Below are 22,493 nucleotides of genomic sequence, written 5' to 3'. Positions count from 1 at the left end.
TTTGGGGTCAATTTTTTTTAATAAACACTTTTATTTAGTAAGGATGCATTAAATTGATCAAAATTGACTGCAAAGACCCTTATAATGTTACAAACGATTTCTATTTGAAATAACTGCTGTTCTTTGAAACTTTCTGTTCATCACAGAATCCTGAAAATAAATGTAACACTGTTTTCACTAAAATATGAAGCAGCACAACTGTTTTCAACATTAATAATAATCAGAAATGTTTCCTGAGCATCAAATCATATTAGAGTGATTTCTGAAGGATCATGTGACACTGAAGACTGGAGTAATGATGCTGAAAATTCAGCTTTGATCACAGGAATAAATTACAGTTTAAAATATATTCACATAGAAAACTGTTATTTTAAATTGTAATAATATTTCACAATATTACTGATTGTACTGTACTTTTGATCAAATAAAAACAGCCGCATTAGAGACTTCTTTCAGAAACATTAAAAAAAAAATCATACTGACCTCAAACTTTTGAACAGTAGTGCATATATAATTTATGAATTATTAATTAGGGTATACATTTGATTCTGTATATATAAAAACACAGGCTTCGGGGTTTGTTTAAATGTATTAAGACATTATTATTATTATTATAATGAATTATTCCATTTATTAATTATTCAATTTGAAGTGAGCTAAACCTGACAAAATCTTCCAAAATCCCCTTTAGGGGACATTCTCGTTTGTAAAAAATGAAAAGTTTTCTTTTAAGGTTAGTCTGTGGGTTAGAGTTAGGTTATGATATTTATAACAAGCTCAAGTTGTGTGTGTGTGTGTGTGTGTCTCCGTGTGTGTCTCCGTGTGTGTCTCCGTGTGTGTGTCCGTGTGTGTGTGTGTGTGTGTGTGTGTGTGTGTGTGTTACCCCCAGGTCATATTCCAGCACGTCTATAGATGATGCCATGAAGAAGGTGGAGGAGCCGCCCACTCCTCCTCCTCGACCCCAGAAGACTCACTCCCGCGCCTCCTCTCTCGACCTCAACAAGCTCTTCCAACAGAGCAGTCAAGGTTCACACCCATCCCGACATTCCTCACGTCTTTCAACTGTATACACACACAGACTTTCATATACTGAGAATATAAAGTACAGACGTTGAGATAAATTCAAATGAATGTAATAAAAGTAAACATTTGACTGTGTCGATGCGGTATTGGCACGTTCTAGGGTTGTGTTGGCACATTAGACGTCGAAGCACCTTTAGTTTTGTGGATTCTTTCACTGCTGTTTTTTGCAGATGTTGTAACAGGATTGACTGAGAATATATTGAAAGTTTATTCTTTAAATGTATGAAGCTGCAGGTTTACACAGTGAGAGTAATGCACTGCCATACCAATGCTTGAGAAGAGCGTTGACAAGAAACGTATCTGCTTGAAAAACAAGTCTATGTGCTTGTAGTTTTTAGATCAAGTTCTGGCCCCAGTTGTGAAAAACCCCAGAAGTTAAGAAAATTCTGAGTCGGTCTTAATCATTTTAAAGATAATGTTACTTGTAAAAATACAGCAGCCGCACAATTAAATTGATCTTGCACAGTGTTTGAGTGTGCGGCTGCTGTATTTTTAACAATTTTCCATGATGATTTCATGTAGCAGCTCTCTACAAGACTATTTTTGACGAATGAGCGGTGGTTCTTTTCTATTTTTTCTATCTTGAAAGACAATGTTACTAAATGTTGAGAGGTTTGTTACAAGCTCTGAATGACTCAAATGTGTTCACATGTGAACAGAGACACATGAACACACATCCGGAATCCAGTGCTATTAAACCGCTGTCTGAGCCAACTAAATGTTTCAAGGAGTAAAATTTCCATAAATCATTTTTGCACTAAATCTATAAACAGAGTGCAATGCTGAATTCTCATCATTCTTTAAATGCTCAGTGAGTTTTCATGGCATGCAAACAATTACAAAAATTACCTAGTCTTGATTTTTAGTACATTGAACTCACTGTAGCTTCCAAAATGTTCTATGTATATATATATATATATATATATATATATATATATATATATGTGTGTGTGTGTGTGTTCTTACACACACACACACACACACACACACACACACACACACACACACACACACACACACACACACACTACTGTTCAAAGGTTTGGGGTCAATAAGATTAAGTAAAGACTTTTATACTCATCAAGGCTGCATTTATTTGCTTGAAAATATAGTTTAAAAAAAAATACTGTGAAAAATTATTACAATTTAAAATAACTGTTTTCTATGTGAATATATTGTCAAATATAGTTTATTCCTGTGATCTAAGGTGAATTTTCATCATCATTACTCCAGTCTTCAGAGTCACATGATCCTTCAGAAATCATTCTGAGGATGATTTGCTGCTCAAGAAACATTTCTGATTATTATCAATGTTGAAAACAGTGATGCATTTTCTTCAGGATTTTTTTTTTTATAAACAGCCTTTATTTTAGATAGAAATCTTTAAAAAACATTATGTCTTTACTGTTAGTTTTGATTAATTGAATGCTTGCACAATAAATATTTTTAATTTCTTAAAAATAAAAAAAAACGGTAACACTTTATTTTGATGGTCCCTTTTGAACATTCTACTTACTAGAAGTAACGTTGCAACTACATGTCAACTAACTCTCAGTAGAGTATTAGTAGATTGTCTGCTTAATATATGCTAACTCTTTATTGTGATGCTCCTTAAACAGACACTCTGCTGACTATAAGTAACTCTGAAACTACATGGCAACTTATTCTAACCCTGACCCTGCCAGTCTACTAACACTCTAATGAGAGTTAGTAGACATGTAGTTGCAGAATGTGTTAAAGGGACCATCAAAATAAACCAAACAATCTTACTGACACCTTGTTTTCTTGTGATTACTTCTCAATATTTTACTGCGAAAATTGGTGCGAAAGCAATAGATGATTGCAGTACACACAGTACTGGCTGTGAAGTCATTTATATTCATTTAATTGTTTTATTTAAATATTGTTGTGCAGAATATTTGTCCTGAAAAAGAACATCAGTACAGTAGCAGCAGTTTCAGCTTGGCCGTGAAGTGTTTCTGAATATGTTGTTCCTGTCTCAGGTGGTAAAAGTGTGTGGTTGCCTCCTCCTCCAGCTCTTCCTCCACGACCCCCAGCGACGCAGGTGAACTCCACAGCATCTCCTCATTTCACGTATTTGCTGATTGCAAATCCAGTTTAAGATGGGATCTGTGCTCTAAAGGGGCTATATGTAAGAATTTTCATGTATGCAATCTGTTTTTTATTGCCAACAGCTTTTAACGACACTTAAAAAGCAGACAACCTAGGAAGTGGGGGTAGGTGTCGTTTTTTAAGTTTCGTTAAAAGCTGTTGGCAATAGAAAACAGATTGCATACATGAATATTCTTACATATAGCCGCTTTAGAGCACAGTTGTTTCTGCCTGCAGTTCACTTAACGGCCACCAGTGTCACTAATAACAAGCGTTTCTGAATTCTACATACTGCCCCTTTAAAACATGGTAACTGGTTTCTAGCTTGTCATTAGATGTTTGACCAGCTTCCGTGTTCCACAAACCAATTGACTGATTTTTTTGCTGGTCAAAGATGGTCTATTTTATAGCAACTTTGGTGCATTGATGTAGAATTTAACTGATGTGCAGTTTATATCAGCTGTTTTACTATGGTTTTAAACATGGCTCATTTAATCAGATTGTATATCTGTTTCAGTGATTGGATACCTACCTTTTAGTTTGCTTTAAAATATTTAATTGTCTTTTGTACTTTACTATTCTGTGTTGTATAATAACTTGTGTCCTAATTCAATGTCTCAGATCTTCAGCTTCATGCCTGGCTCAGAGAAGAGTTCCCAGAAGGCCGTTCATCAGCCAAACTTTGCAGATTTCAGCAAGTTTAGTGAGGAGGTGAGTAGACGTTCACATTGATCCTCTCTATTAAAAACACACAATTTGTTAACCTCAGATGTGAGAATCACTGAACTGACATTTGAGCAACATAAACCAACATTTAACTTCTGATGTGACATAGTTCTGACTGAAACAGAATATCCAGCAGGAAATAATGTAGGGCGGGACTGGAATCAAGTTAATTTTATTTTTTTAGAACATTCATTTTGTATTCATACAATAGTAAATGAACTGTGTACTATTGAAGCTTGTTTCCGCCACTGAATAAAAAATAAATAAAAAATAATTGCGACTTTTTATCTCACAATTGCGAGATATGAAGTCAGAATTGTGAGAAATAAAGTCGCAATTGCGAGATATAAAGTCGCAATTCTGAGAAATAAAGTCGCAATTCTGAGAAATAACGTCGCAATTATGAGAAATAAAGTCGCAATTGCGAGAAAAAAAAAGTTAGTCTTTTTTCCCCTCAGAATAGTTTATATCTCACAATTCTGACTTTACAACACGCAATTTCAACTTTATATCACGCAATTCTGACTTTATATCTCGCAATTCTGACTTTATAACACGCAATTTCGACTTTATATCACGCAATTTCGACTTTATATCACGCAATTCCGACTTTATATCACGCAATTCCGACTTTATATCACGCAATTCTGACTTTATATCACGCAATTCTGACTTTATATCTCGCAATTCTGACTTTATATCTCGCAATTCTGACTTTATAACACGCAATTTCGACTTTATATCACGCAATTTCGACTTTATATCACGCAATTCCGACTTTATATCACGCAATTCCGACTTTATATCACGCAATTCTGACTTTATATCTCGCAATTCTGACTTTATATCTCGCAATTCTGACTTTATAACACGCAATTCCGACTTTATATCACGCAATTCCGACTTTATATCACGCAATTCTGACTTTATAACCTGCAATTGCGACTTTATATCAATAAATTCTGACTTTATATCTCGCAATTCTGACTTTATAACACGCAATTGCGATTTTATATCACGCAATTCTGAATTTATATCTCGCAATTCTGAGAAATAAAGTCAGAATTGCGAGATGTAAACGCAATTGTGAGAAAAAAAGTCAGAATTGTGAGATAAAAAGTCGCAATTACCTTTTTTATTTTTCATTCTGTGGCGGAAACAAGCTTCCATAGTGTACAGTAAGAATGAGGACATTTACATAATTTTGGTGACACTTTACAGTAAGTTTCCATATGTTAACGTTAGTTAAAGGGATAGTTCACCCAAAAATTTAAATTCTGTCATTATTTACTCACCCTAATGTCGTTCCAAGCCCGTAAGACTTTTATTCAATTTCGAAACACAAATAAAGATTTCTGTCCCTCAATGAGACACTTTCATGCTTGATTCAAAAAGTTTATAAAGAGATTATAAAACTAATCCATATGAATTAAATGGTTTAGTCAACATTTTCTGAAGAGACTTACTATAAAACAATATACTGTCCGCCTCATTCTATAAGAAGCCACATCAGCTCACAAAAGGCCATTTGAAACACTTGCCTGACGATATGAAGTGAGTAAAAACATGTTATTAAATGTTTGTTGGACAACAGGTTTATAAACGCTTCACATTGCAAGTTTGGGAAGATGTTTGACGTGTGTTGCTTTTTCAAATGAACGTTATAAGCGACTCAAACTCGCAGTGCTTTCAGATGGAGCAGCGTTTACTACTGATCACAGATCAGATACAATTTCATAAATCGCAATAAGCCAAAACTTGATTTTGATTTGATTTCAATGAATCGTGCAGCTCTAGTTAGGCAGAATATTTGACCTTCAGCCAGAACCAATGAGGTTCGTTCTCGCGTGTCAAGCAGGTTCGGTTGAGCTTCTGTTTATGTTCGCTGATCAATGTTTAAATTTGAATAATCTCTTCAATCTTCAATGATATAAAGCGATTGAGTCTCTTCAGAAAATGTTGGACTAAACCGCTCAATTCATATGGATTAGTTTTACGATCTCTTTATGAACGTTTTGAAGCATCAAAGTATCAGTTGCGCAGCTGTATATGGAGCTGTCTAAAGAATATATATGTAACTCATTTTTTATATATTTGTTCGTTCTACGAACTCAAATCTGCCTTTTTAATCACATAAATTGGTTCATTGAAATGAATATATCCTCAGTGAAATTCTGCACACACAGTCTTCCTGCTGTCTGTCATCGTTTCTTTCTCAGTTATTAATTACGTGTCCTCTTTGAAAAGTCTGCACTTCCTCTTTTCAGTGTGTGTGAACACGTTCACCCGTTCTGTCCACACACACTCGCTGATGTGTGTCTTCTCATGTTTCTGTGGCTGCAGGCTGGGAAGAGACGGCAGTTTCCCACAGTTTAATAAGAGTATAAAGCCACAGGAGCCCAATGAAAACACACACACTCATCAGCGTTACACAACCTCAGCTTACATTACACACACACACACACTGTTTTGACAGCACAGGCACCTGCAAATATCTGTGCTCAAGCCCTGTCTATGAAAGCTAATACTCGTATAAGATATGAAGATATGAGCGCAGACTCTATATGAAGGGATTCTGGCTTGATCAAATCCTCATAACTCCCCTGAAGCCTCCAGAGAGCTTTAACCATCTCGGACCGCAAGCGTTCCTTCATCTTTATGGCCTTTTTACCCCTTCACGCTTTTAACTTTTGGCTTCTGTAAAGCGGTGAGGGGGAATGTGATCACTGCGTGAAATTCATTTGTCATAGTTGTGTGAGTTATGGCTTTCTGAGGTCATTATTGGACAGAGAAACACAGTGTCTTAATCAGGCACATCTGACAAGTACGCTTTCAGAACCTAGAAAGTCGCTATTCTGCATTTTTGAGGCATCATAGTAATATTATTAGTGTTTTAAAAGTTTATGATGGGAATTTGGAATTGTTTGACCATTATTTTTTTGTATGCTTTTTATACTCCTTAAAATAAATCCATTTTAAATAAATAGGAAATATTGTTATTTTATTTTATATATTCAATAAAGTTGTATTGAATAAAAGCATTGAATAAAATCTGACTGAATAAAAATATAAAATATATATTTTAATATATATATATATATATATAATATTTATTATATAAAATATAATAAAAAATATTTTTTTTATGCTTTTTATACTCATTAAAAAAGTGAGAATAATAGTAATAAATAAGAAAGATTTTTTTATTTTATTTTCAATAAAGTTGTATTGAATAAAAGCATTGAATAAAATCTGAATGAATAAAAATATAAAATATATATTTTAATATATATATATATAATATTTATTATATAAAATATAATAAAAATGATTTTTTGTATACTTTTTATACTCATTAAAAAAGTGAGAATAATAGTAATAAATAAGAAATATTTTTTTATTTTATTTTCAATAAAGTTGTTTTGAATAAAAGCATTGCATAAAAATGTATTAAATAAAAATAAATCTAAATAATATTGGACTTCTTTTTGGAATTGTTTTACCTTTATTGTTTGGATGTTTTTTATACTCGTTAAAATATATTTAAAACAATTGTGAGAGAATAATAGCAATAAATAGTTATTTAATTTTTTATATATTATTATAATATTTAATTATATTTCCAATAAAGTAGTATTGAATAAAAGCATTGACTAAAAAATACAGATTAAAAAAAATATAAACAACAATGGACTTGTTTTTGGAATTGTTTTACTTTCATTTATTTTATGCCTTTTTTGCTCCTTAAAATAATCCAAATTAATAAATAGGAAAGCATAAATATAAATAGGAAATAAAGGATTTTTTTTTTTTTTTTTTTTTTTTTTTACATTTTATGTATATATATTTTTTCCCAATAAAGTGGTATTAAAAAATCTATATAATAATGGACTTGTTTTTAAAAATGTTTTACCTTCAATTTTTTTGTATGCTTTTGTATTTGTATGCTTTAATGAGTATTGTATCATTAGCTTGGCAAACTCTATCAATTATGAATCGCGTCTCTTGTGCATTCGGGTTGTTGAGCGCTATTTCTGTGACGTTGTTTATGGTGCTTTGTCACGGATGCCATAAATCTAGCAAATTTTCTTTCGCCGCGACAAGTTTTCCTTTCTATAAGTGCCAAATTCTGGCAAAGATGATTGTTTTGCTCACATGACCTGACCTACTGTCAGATGTTGACTTCTCCTGTCATATATATAACACTGACACAGGATCTCGTTTTAGGACTAGACCTGACAGCTTCCGATTAATTGTATCTGGGTTCAATTTCATATTGCATTTGATTTGTTCTTTGTCTCTTTTTATGTCCATTGTTATCTAAAGACAACACAGCATCCCTGAGGTGTTCGTTATTCACTTGAGCTTCATCCAGAGCTCAGGGCACATGTCATGGAAACACAGTCTCAGAAAACATCCTCCATCACTTACTTTCCACTCGTTTACATCTCAGATCTGTCAGTTTCCTTCAGGGGGAAGCGCTCATTCCTAATTAAACTCTGAGCAGGAACCAAGAGATTCATGTTTGACCTTGAATCACACCGTGTTATTATCATCATCTCTCCTGAGTGCGGACGAATGAGAGACGGAGTATATTTATGCAGTGTTCAGTATTATGATGTGATATTAAAGAAACAGCCATGCTTTGTTTCAGTTCCTGTTACAGAAACATTTTATAATCATTTATTGACTTATTAAGCTTATATAGTTATACGCAGGGCTCGATTTGAGGGGGGGATCAGGGCTGGATTTATTTCTCCAGTTACGATGAGGATAAATATTTCTTTTTAATTATTATTAATAATTTCACTCTAATGGTAAAACAAATTTCTCCATATTTTTTCATTTTTTCACCTTTATGTCTGTCTGTGGGTTTCGCAAATATTTAACCAATGAAAAGTATTAAAAAGAGCTTGTGACTGAACCTCATATCTCCATTGGATCCTCAAACTGTCAATCAAACCTCATAACTCTGAATGAAGTGCCGCACACAGTCTCTTTACTCAATAAACACTATATATAAAGGCTAATATTTTATGTATTTGAGGAGTGGAGAAGAGTATTTTAGTCTAGCATTTGTCGTCGAGTCACCCGAAACTGTCTTAACTCTTTCACTGCCATTGACTTTCTTTGACTTGGCTTTCTTTGTTTTTTCGGAAAAATAGAATTAATATTTGGAGAGAATAATAGCAGCATTATTATTTTATTATATTATATTATATAACAATAGTAATATTATTATTTTATTATATTATTAATTATAATAATCATAATTTTATTTTAAACAAAGTCGTTTTTTAAAACTAGAAATTGTTTAAAAATGTTCTGTGCTTTTATATTTGTATGCTTTTTGGACTATTGCGTCATTGGCTTAGCAAACTCTATCAGAAACAATTATGAATCATGTCACCTAAAAGTTAACTATTTATTTAAATATTACATTTTTTAAAAATCAATTGAGTAATTATAAAAGAACATACAAACTGCAAAATAAATCTGCAGGTATAAAGGAACCTTTTTTTCTTTGAGCTTTGCTATCCTCTGGTAAATAGAAATAATTCTGTGAGCTTATTCTTTTATATTTTGTGTAATATTACCATGTGACATGAATTCACAGCTCATTACATTATACAAACAACAGGTGGCGCTGTTGTGAATGCAGATGACTGTATCCATGTGCTAAACAGCTTTAGCTGACCGGTTTAGGATATTTGACCCTATCTAACTAAGCGATGTTTCTCTCACACAGCAGGTTACACTGGGCAGGTGTTCGGCCCGGTCACAACTTGTCCAAGTCGCTGTGCTATTTGTAGGAACACTTGTTTTTATTTAACACTCCTTTGCCCATGTAATGGTCCTTCTGAGTTTTATAGGCGGCGATGGGCACCGTTACCTTCACGCGGCTGTATGGCGGTCATAACTCTTGTGTTTTGTCCCGAGGGTAGCTGGGTGAAATAACTCCTGTCGCAGCAAATCAAATCATTTATGACTTTTTAGACAAATTTACAGCCTTGCAATTGGCCTGTTTCTGCTATTACTTTTCATTGTGCCATAAAGAACAGATTCCCTGTGCCACAACGACCACAGTCCTGGGCGCCGGGGGCTTTTTAGCCAACGTATTGCATTTTCTTACGAAGTGATTGAATGTTTACACTACACTGACAGAGTACGATAGCGTGGAAATATGGACGTTTCAGTCACGCGTGATTGAATAAACAGTAGTCACATTTGTGTGAAATACAGCAGTGTAAGTGGGATGTTGTAAGCCAGAGAGTGTTTGCTGAGAATGTCGGGATTGATGTTACGCCCTCAGTGATCCATGAACGCACACTGTGTCGTATCCTGAGCCAGCGTTGAGGGAGAGCTGTGTAATTCACTTTAAAGAATTTAATGCGGCCTTCACTTCTACGTCTCGACTTTTTCTTTGCCCACATCCTCTGTGTGAGAGACTCGGAAATTGCAGCTTTTGGAAAGAGAGGACTAAGGGAAAATGCAGACTAGTATGCCCCTGTTATGATATTTTAAAGGTTCCTAATTTTTTTTTGTGGAGTCTCACAGTGTCTGAATGGTTCAATCAAGGATTCAGTCTCTCTAAACCCCTCCTTTCTGAGAGCTACTCTGCTCTGATTGGTCAGACGGCCCAGGCTGTTGTGATTGGTCTACTCTGCTCTGATTGGTCAGACGGCCCAGTCTGTTGTGATTGGTCTACTCTGCTCTGATTGGTCAGACGGCCCAGGCTGTTGTGATTTGGTCTACTCTGCTCTGATTGGTCAGACGGCCCAGTCTGTTGTGATTGGTCTACTCTGCTCTGATTGGTCAGACGGCCCAGGCTGTTGTGATTGGTCTACTCTGCTCTGATTGGTCAGACGGCCCAGGCTGTTGTGATTTGGTCTACTCTGCTCTGATTGGTCAGACGGCCCAGTCTGTTGTGATTGGTCTACTCTGCTCTGATTGGTCAGATGGCCCAGGCTGTTGTGATTGGTCTACTCTGCTCTGATTGGTCAGATGGCCCAGGCTGTTGTGATTGGTCTACTCTGCTCTGATTGGTCAGATGGCCCAGGCTGTTGTGATTGTTCTACTCTGCTCTGATTGGTCAGTTTGAAAAGGCCATTACCATATCTGAATTTCAGCTCTGGATCTTCCTCAGCGTGTGATACGAACAGTAGCGATGGTTTTACCGTATCAATTCCAGCGCGAGTCCTCATGCTTTGGAAGCGTTGTAAAGAGGATTTGCTTTCGCAGAAAACGGCGTCTTCTCAACATATCGACACACGAACCAAACTCTTCCAGTCTCCACTACAACTACAGTGTTTGAGGGTCAAAGTAGATGTCGTTCGCCGGCCGCCAATGAAGACCATAGACTGGCATTAAGCGAATTTGTTACATTGTTACTTGGGTATGTAGCAGGAATTACTGACGACTCGTTACAGCAGTTCAGAATCGGTTCTTTCTTTTAGGAGACACTAACTCTATTTATCTGCACTTTGACCTTTGAAACTTCGCAGACCTTTCACATTCACAAACAGCTATATTACACTCTGCATGAAAGGTCATATTCAAAAAAAGCATAATAGAGGCCCTTTAAGGAAGTCTGTTGTATATGTGGATAAATTAACTTTCATCTATCTTCTTATTCTTCTCTCCATTTAAGCTTAAAATTTCAAATTGAATTGCATGCGTGTGTAAAATAAACATAATCTTACCGATCCTTTTGAACAGTAGTGTAAATAAAAAATAAGGAATGAATGAAGCCCAGCATGATAACAGATCCTCATAAACGTCCTGTTGTCTTGGTTAATGTTACAAATTGCTTTGGAAAACTAACATTGAAAGCCTCCTGATCTCAAACTCCTCTTCCTCTGACAGCAGGAGACCATTGTGACAGGAGCTCTCAGCACAGAAGACCTGGCACCCAAATCGGTAAGACCTGACCCCTTTCCATTAAACCAGCACCTAACGCCTCATCTGAGACCCTTAAATAGGGCTCCATATCTCACAGATGCTCACAGACCATGAACATAATGCATCTTCTACTGCTCCTCAGTGTACTGATGTTTAGGGCATGTTTGATGAAGTTTCTCTCAAAGTCTACCTGAAACATTTAAACCACTTCCCAGGATTCCACAGTGGTGCAACAAGGCCACGCCCCTCAGAAGCCAGTCCGAAGAAAGCTCCACCCAGAAAGCCTGAGTGCCACGCCCCCCTTGGCCACGCCCTACTCTGCTGCCACATTGACCAAATCTACACAGAGGTCCATATATCTTTATTTTATTCATTTTTATTGATCTAAAAAATGAACAAGAATGGCAATCTTTACAACAGCATATTATAGTTTAAAGATTACATATTGCAAATAAATTAGAAAAAAATGCAATAATAATATTAAATATACAAGAATGGATATTATATGTGATTCATAATGTGACCCCCCCCCACACACACACACACACACACACACACACACACACTTTCAATTATTTTACTTCAATGAAAGGTTATATTTTTGCTGTTTTTTTTAATGAAAGATCAAAAGGATAAACAATGCAGATTTATTTTTTACAGCCATTTTTGATCATATTTACCAGGGGTGCCATTAATTCTGGCCACAACTGTATATATATATATATATATATATATATAAAGCTAATATGTACATTAGAAACTTCAAAAATAATAATTTATACAACTATATAATATTAAATATGAATCCTAAAATGAATATATCAATAAACACCCCTCTTACACAAAACATTAGGGAACAAACAGCATGTATCAGTGATTTATAAACGCTAAACAAGTGGGATCCTGAATTGAACATCATTAAAGCTCATCCACACGTGCAGACAGCGCTCGTGATTATCGTGTTGTGTTCCAGGCCTCCACCCAAGCAGAAGAGAGAGATCCAGATGGCCATCAGGAAGAACCGAGAAACCAACGCAGTCCTGACACGTCTCAACAGTGAACTACAGCAACAGCTAAAGGTGTGTCAGCCAGATCCACACACACACTGTACAGGAATAGTTCTTACACATGCTTATTCCAAGAAGCATTAATAAATAAACGCCGGCCAGTGATGCTGAAGATGTTAGCAGTCTCATATGATAGGATCTGAAGATTGAAGCTGTCTGCTCACACATTAGTTTTAGGTTAGTTGGCAGCTCATACTATTTCCGACACCCCTACCCTGACTGATCACATATCTCTAGTCTCGTATCGAGCGCATGCTGCTTTTATATATACACACACAGACGGCTTGTGTTACCTTCAAGAGTTATTGAGTGACTGAAGATGGTTTACAGTTGCGGTCCTCAATTTATTCAGAGATCCGCTCAATGAACACATACACACACACACACACACAGTCTGGCTTTCTGAAAATGCAAGCTTAGACTCGGCCTCAAGCAGTTGTCTTCTTTAAAATAGTGCATCCTGCAGCAGCTGTGTGTGTGTGTGTGTGTGTGTGTGTGTGTGTGTGTGTGTGTGTGTGTGTGTGTGTGTGTGTGTGTGTGTGTGTGTGTGTGTGTGTGTGTGTGTGTGTGTGTGTGCTTGGAAATGCATTTTACCCACTGACTGTGAGAGCAGAAAGAAAGTGAGGGAAATGAAAAGTGAAAGACGCTAGACTCTTGTTCATTAATGCTCATGTGCAGATCAGGTTGCACTGCATTCTGGGAAACGGTTAACCTGCAGACCACTGCACGCTATGCTATGAATCTCACATTAGAAAGTGTTTGCTTTTGTTTTCAATTGAATTATTTATTTAATTTGTACGTTTATTCATTTAGCTAAATGAATAAATGTAAATATATATTTAAAACAACATTTTAAAGTAAATTTTAAATGTAATAAATTTAATTAATCATATCATTTTAAAGGGGTCATGAACTGCATTGTTTTATAATGTTTCCTGGGGTGCACTTATAATGTTAGTATTATTTTTGCATCAAAAATGATCATAATTTAGAAATAAAAGTAATTTTTCCTACCCTGATTTTGACCTGATTTGAACGCTCTGTTTAAGGGTCGTGTCTGTGTGAGACTTCAGTGTAATCGTCCACTGCTGTGATTGGCTGTGAGACTTCAGTGTAATTGTCCACTGCTGTGATTGGCTGTGAGACTTCAGTGTAATCGTCCACAGCTGTGATTGGCTGTGAGACTTCAATGTAATCGTCCACTGCTGTGATTGGCTGACATCTTTGCATATGGAATAGCTAGGATTACATGTGGAACTCTCGTGAATTTTTTTTGCGCGTTTTTACTATTACAGCTTTAATGGTTAACTAATCGCGAAAAGTGTTGATTATAGCATTATATTTAGATCTATAGCATTATATGCAGATCGTGCCATAAAAGGTTGCAGTGATGAGCTTGTAAGCTGATCACAGACATGTTGAGCGCAGTGATCTTGTCATTGCAACTCAATTTCTGCACACTAACGAATGCTTTCATCATAACTAACAGTGCAAACACAATGTAAATACGAGATTAGTTGATTATAACGGGAGTTTTGGCAAGAGTCACAGATAAACTTGTGCTGTTTGATTGACAGCTCCAGTGATTGCAAAGTGAGCGTTCTTTGATCACTTTCTATATATAATTAATCCCAGTTTAAATAACAGATTATTTTCATCCTACTAAGAGAAACAATGTGAAGTTGACCGTTTAGTCACTGGTTTGATTTACTGACACACAGACAAAGAACCTCTGACTGTACATGAATCATTACATATCAGAAATCACTGATCACAGACCAGGCATTAGAATTAACACAGTTACTTACATGTTGTGGCATTACTGTCGAGTCCATATCGTAAAAGTCTGTCTGCAAAGCATGCGCCGAAATTGCGACTGATTTACCAAAGAATCCACAGTGAAATGTACCGAATACAAATAAATAATGCTCAACTGAGACATACACATTATTGAAAATAAATAACCACAATCCTAGCATTAGGATCCTTTGGAAGGTAATGTTATATAGTCCAGTGATCCACTGATAGCTCTCCGCTCCTCGTTCTCTTCGTCTCACTAACACGCCAGTGGGCGGGGCCAAAGTTGCAATGATGAAGGCGGCATGATTTTCTTCTGCAGAGGCTTCAGAAGATCTATACATGAATATCAGTCACGTGACCTCTTACGTCAACCACTCTTTTTCCAGTTGGCTGCCGCCATCTTGAGTACCTACCGAATACTGTCTATGGTACTGACAAGCCTATTATCTTAAGTCTTGTTAGAAAACAAACAACAAAATAACTATTCTTGACTAATAAACATTATTTGACTTCTTTTTTTCTTAATTATTGTATGGAATAGAATAGCTCCTGCAGCAGGTGCATTAGCACAACAGGTAGCATAAAGCTACATGACACAATTTAATTGATTAATATTACACTTTTACTTAACTCACTTTAAAACACCATCGAGTATTTGTATCATATTCCGGTCGCGGCTTAAATTGGTTTCAAGTCAAACTATTTTTTTTAAATATGTTATATTTAGCATTGTATACGAAGCTATGGGCTATCCTTACCTAGCATGCATACTGTAAACATTCTTTTTTTCGTATGAATACCCCAATCGCAAGATCACACACAAATCACATATACTTCAAATCGTGCATTTATTAGCTTCTTGTTTCAGGTGAAGAGATGTTACTTTAGCTTTGTTATCACGGATGTCAGAATGAGGAGGCAGGATAATGGTCACGTTGAACCACGTAACGTTAAGATGATTGACAGCTGTACAGCGAATGAGCGCGCGCTGAGATCATAATTTGACGCAAATCAGGAAAAGGAGACACAGATCTCGCTGCATTCGCTGTTTGAGCTCTTCAGATCGCATAATTCAGTGGGAAATAAATAGAAATGTCATTCTGTATGACGAAATATTTTACAAACGTGATAATTAATCATTATTTCTCCAAAAATGCGCACCATTGGACTAATAGCCCTGGCGGATGCTATATATCGCATGTATTTGAACACAAATGAACCGGAGAAGACGTGAATGAATGCTTTGAGCGATGATTTCTATTCAAAATAACGAACGTTACAGATTTATGTTGCGACTGCCGTATCGATCTTGCCGAATCAGGTACTCAAGATGGCGGCAGACAAGTTTTAGAAGTGAGTGACGTCAGTGAGGAGACGTTGGCGACATCATCTGATATTCATGTATAGACACATTCCACAACGAGTCGTTCGCTGGGCTTGGTCACAATAAAAGCTGTTTTTGCATGTAACATTACATGGATGTTTTCAGTTCTGAAACTTGCAGGATATTCTTATAGTATGATGACCTCTTATGTGTCAAAAGCTCAAGAAAAATTTGATTTCTGTGTTCATGACCCCTTTAAATAATAAAATAATGTCATCCTAAGCTTGTTTTGCTATAACAGTTAGATATTATTTAAGTATAATTGACTAAATTTAATCATTTTATTTAATTTGGCTGGAGAAAATAAAGTATAGTGTAGCTGTACAGACTAAGAATAGGATGACCGTGAATGGATGAGGACGTGTGCATTTTAAGATATAATTGTTGCATTAATTCTTATTAAATTCTATAAATAATAAAAAATAAAACGCCAAATCAATTGTTTTAAATGCTCCAAGTGAATTTAGGCGTTAGAACTTTAAAATGTACAATATGAAAATGGATGTTCATTTTGAAATTTGCTAAAAATTATATGTACAATGTTATTAAATTATAAGTGTTTTAAAGCATTATATGATGGCAGAGGTAATAATATAAATGTAAAAAGGTGAGAAATGAGCATGCACAGTGAAATTTCCAGAAGTGCCTATACATTTCATGGTGAAAATGCATGAAGTCTGGGAGAATATCAGACACACTGAATCAAAAGCAGTCAGACCTGTGCAGATATTTGAGAAGATGTTCCTGATGGGTGTCAGATGACGTGAACTGAAGGCTGTTTGACAGTGTGTGTCTGTATTGTTCTGGAAGATATGTGATATTCGGGACTTTAATGACAAATGAAGACAGGTCGAAATAAACGTGTCTGTGAGTGTCAGACCAGTTGCTTTTATCCTTTCTGTCTGATGTCATCTGAAGGTCATGACCTCGGGTCACTTTGTCTAGCAGTGGCATTCCTTATGTGACACATGTCTGTGTGCTCACCAACATCTGTCAATTGAGGATCAGCTTGTTAGTGCTTACTCAAGCATCACTGGTACTATTGCTCATATAAGGTTAGCAACCACTCAAATGATGTAAATTCAAGCTTTAGGGGATTTGGATTTGATAAATCTATATCAGATCACTTACTTTTGGCTTCAGGTCGCAAGAGTGCTTTTTATATATTTATTTGATTTGATATCATCCAGGCCTGAAGGAAATGTTGAAATGAAAGTGAGTTTAATTTGATCGAGTCGGCTTAGCTTATCTCAAATAATCAGAGCACTTTTAGTTCACCTCTTCTTCTTCTCTCTCTCTCTCTCTCTCTCTCTCTCTCTCTCTCCGTAAGGTTGTGCACCGGGAGCGAGTCACTCTGGAATCCCAGCTGGAGTTGCTGCGGCCCGTGGCGTCAACCTGACCCGACACACACTCGCTTTCTCTCGCTCTCTGTCCTTCTCGTGCGTGCGCTGGACTCTGGGTTCTGTCTAATACTCTGAGTTACAATTCAGGCACGCGACAGGAGACTTGCTTTAAGTGACCAAACACTTTTAAGACGCCACAAACACTGTGTCAGAACCACAGCAAAAGCATTTTATCTCCACAGGAGAGCGCCAAGAGTTCTAGCAAGTTCTATAGTTCTATAAAAAACTATAGATGTTTTTTTGGTTTTGTGTTTGTGTTTGTATGTTCCTGCCTGTTTTTATCCAGCAGAATCATGCGAACACGACTAACTGTTAGTTCTGCAGGCCAATGAAAAGGAAAAGCTTCAGTATTCAACTTCATTCCAGCAAATTGGTAATCAATTTATGGTTTATGCAATGGATCTGATTTCCTAATGTTTTATCCAATTACTGCACCATTATGTCAGATTATGATTTAAATCACTTTTTTTGTGTGTATTTTCTGTTACCATAATTTCAATAAACGTGAATATGTTTGAAGCGGATCCTGTTCCACCAAGAATAAGCTTATAAGGGTGAGTCTCATTTCACCCCAAGAGCAGACGAATAAAATAACTAATAATATAATAATGATTACTTAATTATTATAACTAATATTGTAATTTATATGGATAAAATATAGCCTGTAAAGATTTTTTTTTAATGACAATAAGTACATTTTAATCAGTAAAGTAAGCACAACAAATAATGACCTGATCATCTAGAATCTAGATGACTAGTTAGACTAATCGCATCTACCATAAAAGTTTGTTTACATTATATGTGTGTGTGTGTGTGTGTATAATATATAATAATATATGTCTGTGTGTGGGGGTCTGTGTATATACAGTATACACACACACACACACACACACATATATATATATATATATATACACATACACAAATATTATGTAAACGCAAACTTTTATGTTAAATGTGATTAATCGCAATTAATCGATCTTACAGCACTATATATATTACATTACAGGAATTATTAATAATAATTTGGGGATGGAAAACTGTTTAATTATCGTGAAAATTATATCAGAATACAAAAAAAAAATCGAGCTTGATTTTCTTTTAGAAACATATTCTTTCACAATTTCTGTTATTTTTCTTTATTTTTTCTTTTGGTTTTGGGGTTAAATATGAGCCTTGACAGATGCTGTGTGATTTTTCCCATGCAGAACATTGATGATAATGTAGATGAATGTAGAATAATCTTTCATTTGTGTGCTGGGACAAAGAGTTTGCAAAGATGGATGTGTCCTAAAGACTACGTGTTCATGCATGAAGACTTATTTTTACACGACTAGTTCTGCCGGCATGTTGTATGTGAGTAGTTTGACAGTACAGGACAGGAATATTTCGAATATCTAGACGTACGTGTTGAATGCCACGTTAACCTCAGATCAGTGATTGTGCTTGTAATGTATTACAAAAAACATTCATCAAAATGTCCTTTTTTTTTTCTTTTACATTTCCTTTTATGGCTTGCCATGTCCTTTACTATTATTTAAAAATTTTAGTAATTTCTACTAGCCTTAAAATTATTTTGGGGGGTAATAACAGTAATTATGAAAAAAAAGTTGATTGTTTAAAAAAAACTGCATCAAATAAAAACCAGTGACTGCAAAAATAAATAAATACATGTTTTTGTTCAAAAGTGTGCTAAATACTTTTCTATGCAAAAAAAAAAAAGCGGACTGCAAGCTTGTTGTTTGCCACGTTGTGTGTTTTTTGATACTGAACGAATCTCTCATACACTGTGTTCTGATGCAGGAGTGGGAATGTTCTGTCTATAAGTGTGTCAATAAACCTGTGAATTATGTGAGAATATGACAGATGTGGTGTGTTTTGCCTTGCACATTTATAGAATCTGTTTTAAGTTGCTCATGATGAATATATAACAGGGTTTCTGTGGGTCTTAAAAAGCGCTTAAAGTCACCATGAAATCAAAATTGAAGTTTTTTGTCTTTTAGTATGAATGTATTGGCCTCACTGTTATCTATGAGCTATTGCGCTCCAAATCAATGACAACATTCACATTTAGAAGTTATAAGCATTCAAAACTTAGTCTCTCACTTCCACCAATATGGATCAGTGATTTTGATGACATCACTCTGCACTTCATCTTCTCATCAGATTTTCTGTCCAATCAAATGCTTTCTAGAATCTGAAGCTCCGCCCCCTACATTATATAAATAGACACTGAAGCTGCGGCTGAAATTAGTCACTTGTTCACACATTTACTATTTTCTTCATGGTGAATGGCACATAGTGCACTATCTAGGGGATAGGGAACAATTCAGACAGTGTAAATATGCTTACCATATCCATCGGGGCGAATGAAGTCTGGTTTCACGTGTCTGACCCATTTGAACTCTACACAGAATGCTGTATTTTAAAGCGATATGGAGGAGATTAGGAGAAGAAACGGTTAGAGATTAGAAGAAAACTGCTGATATAAATACTGCGCTATTGGCTATTTAAAAAAGGGGGAGGAGCTGTTCGATATGTCCCGCCCTGTCTTCCTGTCTCAGCGGAATTACTTCTACACATTAAATAATGCTGCATGTTTCACGGCACTTCAGTGGGCTTTTAAAAGTCCTAATTCACCCTTTCACAAATTAAAGTTCATAAAGTGTCATGAAATGTTGAATGCACTTCAAAAGATTAATATCTATACCAGTATTTGTGTATTGTTTTGTTTTCCCATAAAAATATCTAAACTTTTTTAAATCAAAATAGTTTTACTTCTCAAAATTAAGTGAGTTTACGCTTAATACAATAACAAATATGTCAATGGGTTCTGCGAACTTGTTTTGCCTTTAAAGTTGATTTTTCTCGGCCTATTGGCACATATTCTTGTTTTGAACTTTATTTTGATCAAATTCTCAGAAAACAGGACTACTTGTGTCGTTTTGCTTCTCAAGTAAACGTATCTTGATTTAAGAATCTTCAGAAATTTTCACTGGAAAACAAGACAAAAATACTGAGGAAGAAGAACATACATTTTTTTGCATCGTGATCAGAGGGTAAACAGTAAAAGTTATTTTCCATATTTCCATAGAGTTAACTTGTATGGAACCTGAAACTATTCACGCTTTCGCCGTGAGTTCATCTCTCTGGTTTTCTCATATCTGACTCAAGCATGAAGACCGTAGAGAATCAATTGTGCAGGCATGGCGAGTGGAGCGACAGGTCGTGACCTCTGAAGACCCTCTTCTGTTTGTTTCACTGCATAATCTCATGTGTTTCACATTGTTTGTGTTGGAAATTGATAGGTTCCCCCAACATGGACAAGATATCACCATTTGTGGCATGGGAAACAAGAACTGAAGTACTAGTCATGAAGAGTCTTCAGGTATTCAACCGTATCAATGAATGAATGAGGCATTTATATAGTGCTTTCATATGTACTATAGAGTTGTGGACTACTGGTCGGGTTTATTTCTGTTTGTGATGTTATTATCAATACTCAAAATATTGCTAGGCCCACAATCTACAAACCTTTAAATAAATCTTCCAGAGCCCCTAACAGGAATCATGTTGTTAGCCTGTGCAAATTGTTTCTGAACTATTATTAATTGTAAACTGAATTTCTCTGGTGGACCTTATTTGCAAGAAAGCGAATCAGAGGTTTTTCTTCTTAAGGAAACAGATTTTTTTTTTTTTTTTTTTTTTTTTAGCCATTGTGTTTTGCAAAAATAATTACGTCAGTATAGTTCTGTCACGACAACTCTCTTGAGTTTTTGCCATGGTTATGGATATGACAATGTTGATATGTTTAGTCTTTGCAGAATAGATCTGCTACAATGCTTCTGCTGAGCAAGACACACTGCTGTGAGCAAGTAAGACACGCTGCTGCTGTACAATATACATGAATTACCCGTATCAGATCTATACAGGTGGAGCTGGGGAAGGTGGAGGGTTTCTGAAAGCGCACTGCAACTGCTACAGCAAATGCTGACCAGTATTGAAGTTTGAGCAGCGAGTTCATTGGCTACTGATACAGCAGGAACCAATCAGCTGTGCCCTATAGAGAATGATGTGATTCTACACAGATTGAGTTAAGGACTATCAGCCTAGAGTTTCATGACAGAACTTTGTATTTGAAAATGTTTTAGGCTATAATATAACGTCTTGGTTCTGACTAAAAACATCTGCAAATAAGTTACACTAAGTGTGTGTATTGTATGTATAGCGAGGCCAAAGACCAATTTTCAGCTCAAGCTGGACAATAAAGTTTTAACTAACTAAGAAAATGTCATATGCACATTGTGGTAATTATCGTGGAAAATATTATAATACATTTGTTTTTAAGATTAATAATATAGAATGGACTTTAATACAGTAAAATGTGTTAAATAGAGCGAACCTCATATATCTTTAACAGAAAACGTCGTCAAAATGGCCGAAACACTTAATAAACAAGCGTTTAGTGCCGTGAGGTATTCGGCCCTTGTCAAAAGATCCTAAAGGAATGCTAGTCGAAATCCTATCGTTTGGAACCAATCCTAAAAGGATCAATTAAGATCCTACTGGATAAACAGCTGGATTCTTATTTCTTTAGATTTGATTCCAAATTCCAATTCCGATTCATTTGTAACTTTGTAAACAACAGGCATTCGAATGCAGAATTCCATCGACGAAGATTCCAAACGGGCCTGATAACAACAACCACGCATCAGTCCAGATAAATATAGAATTCCAGCTATTGATCCAAACATTTCTTTTAGCGGTTTTAAATGTAACTATTGAGGAAATAGAGAAGTTGTGGTAAATGTTTGTATTGAGTGTGTAATGGTGTGGATGCGAGCGTGACCTCAGTGTCTGATATCGGCATCATTGTTCTGTCCATCACGCGCGCAGCAGATCCACTGTGGAATGAAGCCAAACAACAGGACAATAGAGACCGACATGCTTATGAAAACATATGACAGAAACCACGTCCGGGCCTCACGTCCACAGAGTCCACAACGTACTTGGACA

At 35.8% G+C, this 22,493-nt stretch overlaps 1 protein-coding gene across 2 annotated transcripts in view; it reads left to right on the top strand.

Annotated features, from left to right (window-relative positions):
- reps2 (RALBP1 associated Eps domain containing 2) overlaps positions 1-17,576 on the top strand; it is a 61,018-nt gene extending 43,442 nt beyond the window's left edge. The window contains exons 13-19 of one of the 2 annotated variants that reach the window (XM_056241252.1): positions 890-1,026; positions 3,087-3,148; positions 3,817-3,906; positions 11,791-11,841; positions 12,039-12,172; positions 12,797-12,902; positions 17,405-17,576. In XM_056241252.1, coding sequence (XP_056097227.1) covers positions 890-1,026; positions 3,087-3,148; positions 3,817-3,906; positions 11,791-11,841; positions 12,039-12,172; positions 12,797-12,902; positions 17,405-17,473 — 649 coding nt within the window. In that variant the 3' untranslated portion in view covers positions 17,474-17,576. Of the gene's footprint in view, positions 1-889; positions 1,027-3,086; positions 3,149-3,816; positions 3,907-11,787; positions 11,842-12,038; positions 12,173-12,796; positions 12,903-17,404 lie in introns of both variants that reach the window. The other variant, XM_056241250.1, reaches the window with a different exon arrangement.
- The last annotated feature ends 4,917 nt before the right edge of the window (positions 17,577-22,493 follow it).

The sequence above is a fragment of the Rhinichthys klamathensis genome, unplaced genomic scaffold (assembly GCF_029890125.1).
Source record: "Rhinichthys klamathensis goyatoka isolate OS25496 unplaced genomic scaffold, OSU_Roscu_1.1 h1tg000635l_1, whole genome shotgun sequence".
Taxonomy (NCBI): Eukaryota; Metazoa; Chordata; class Actinopteri; order Cypriniformes; family Leuciscidae; genus Rhinichthys; species Rhinichthys klamathensis.
The sequence above is the reverse complement of the archived record's forward strand: the minus strand, read 5'-3'. Positions and strand labels throughout refer to the sequence as shown.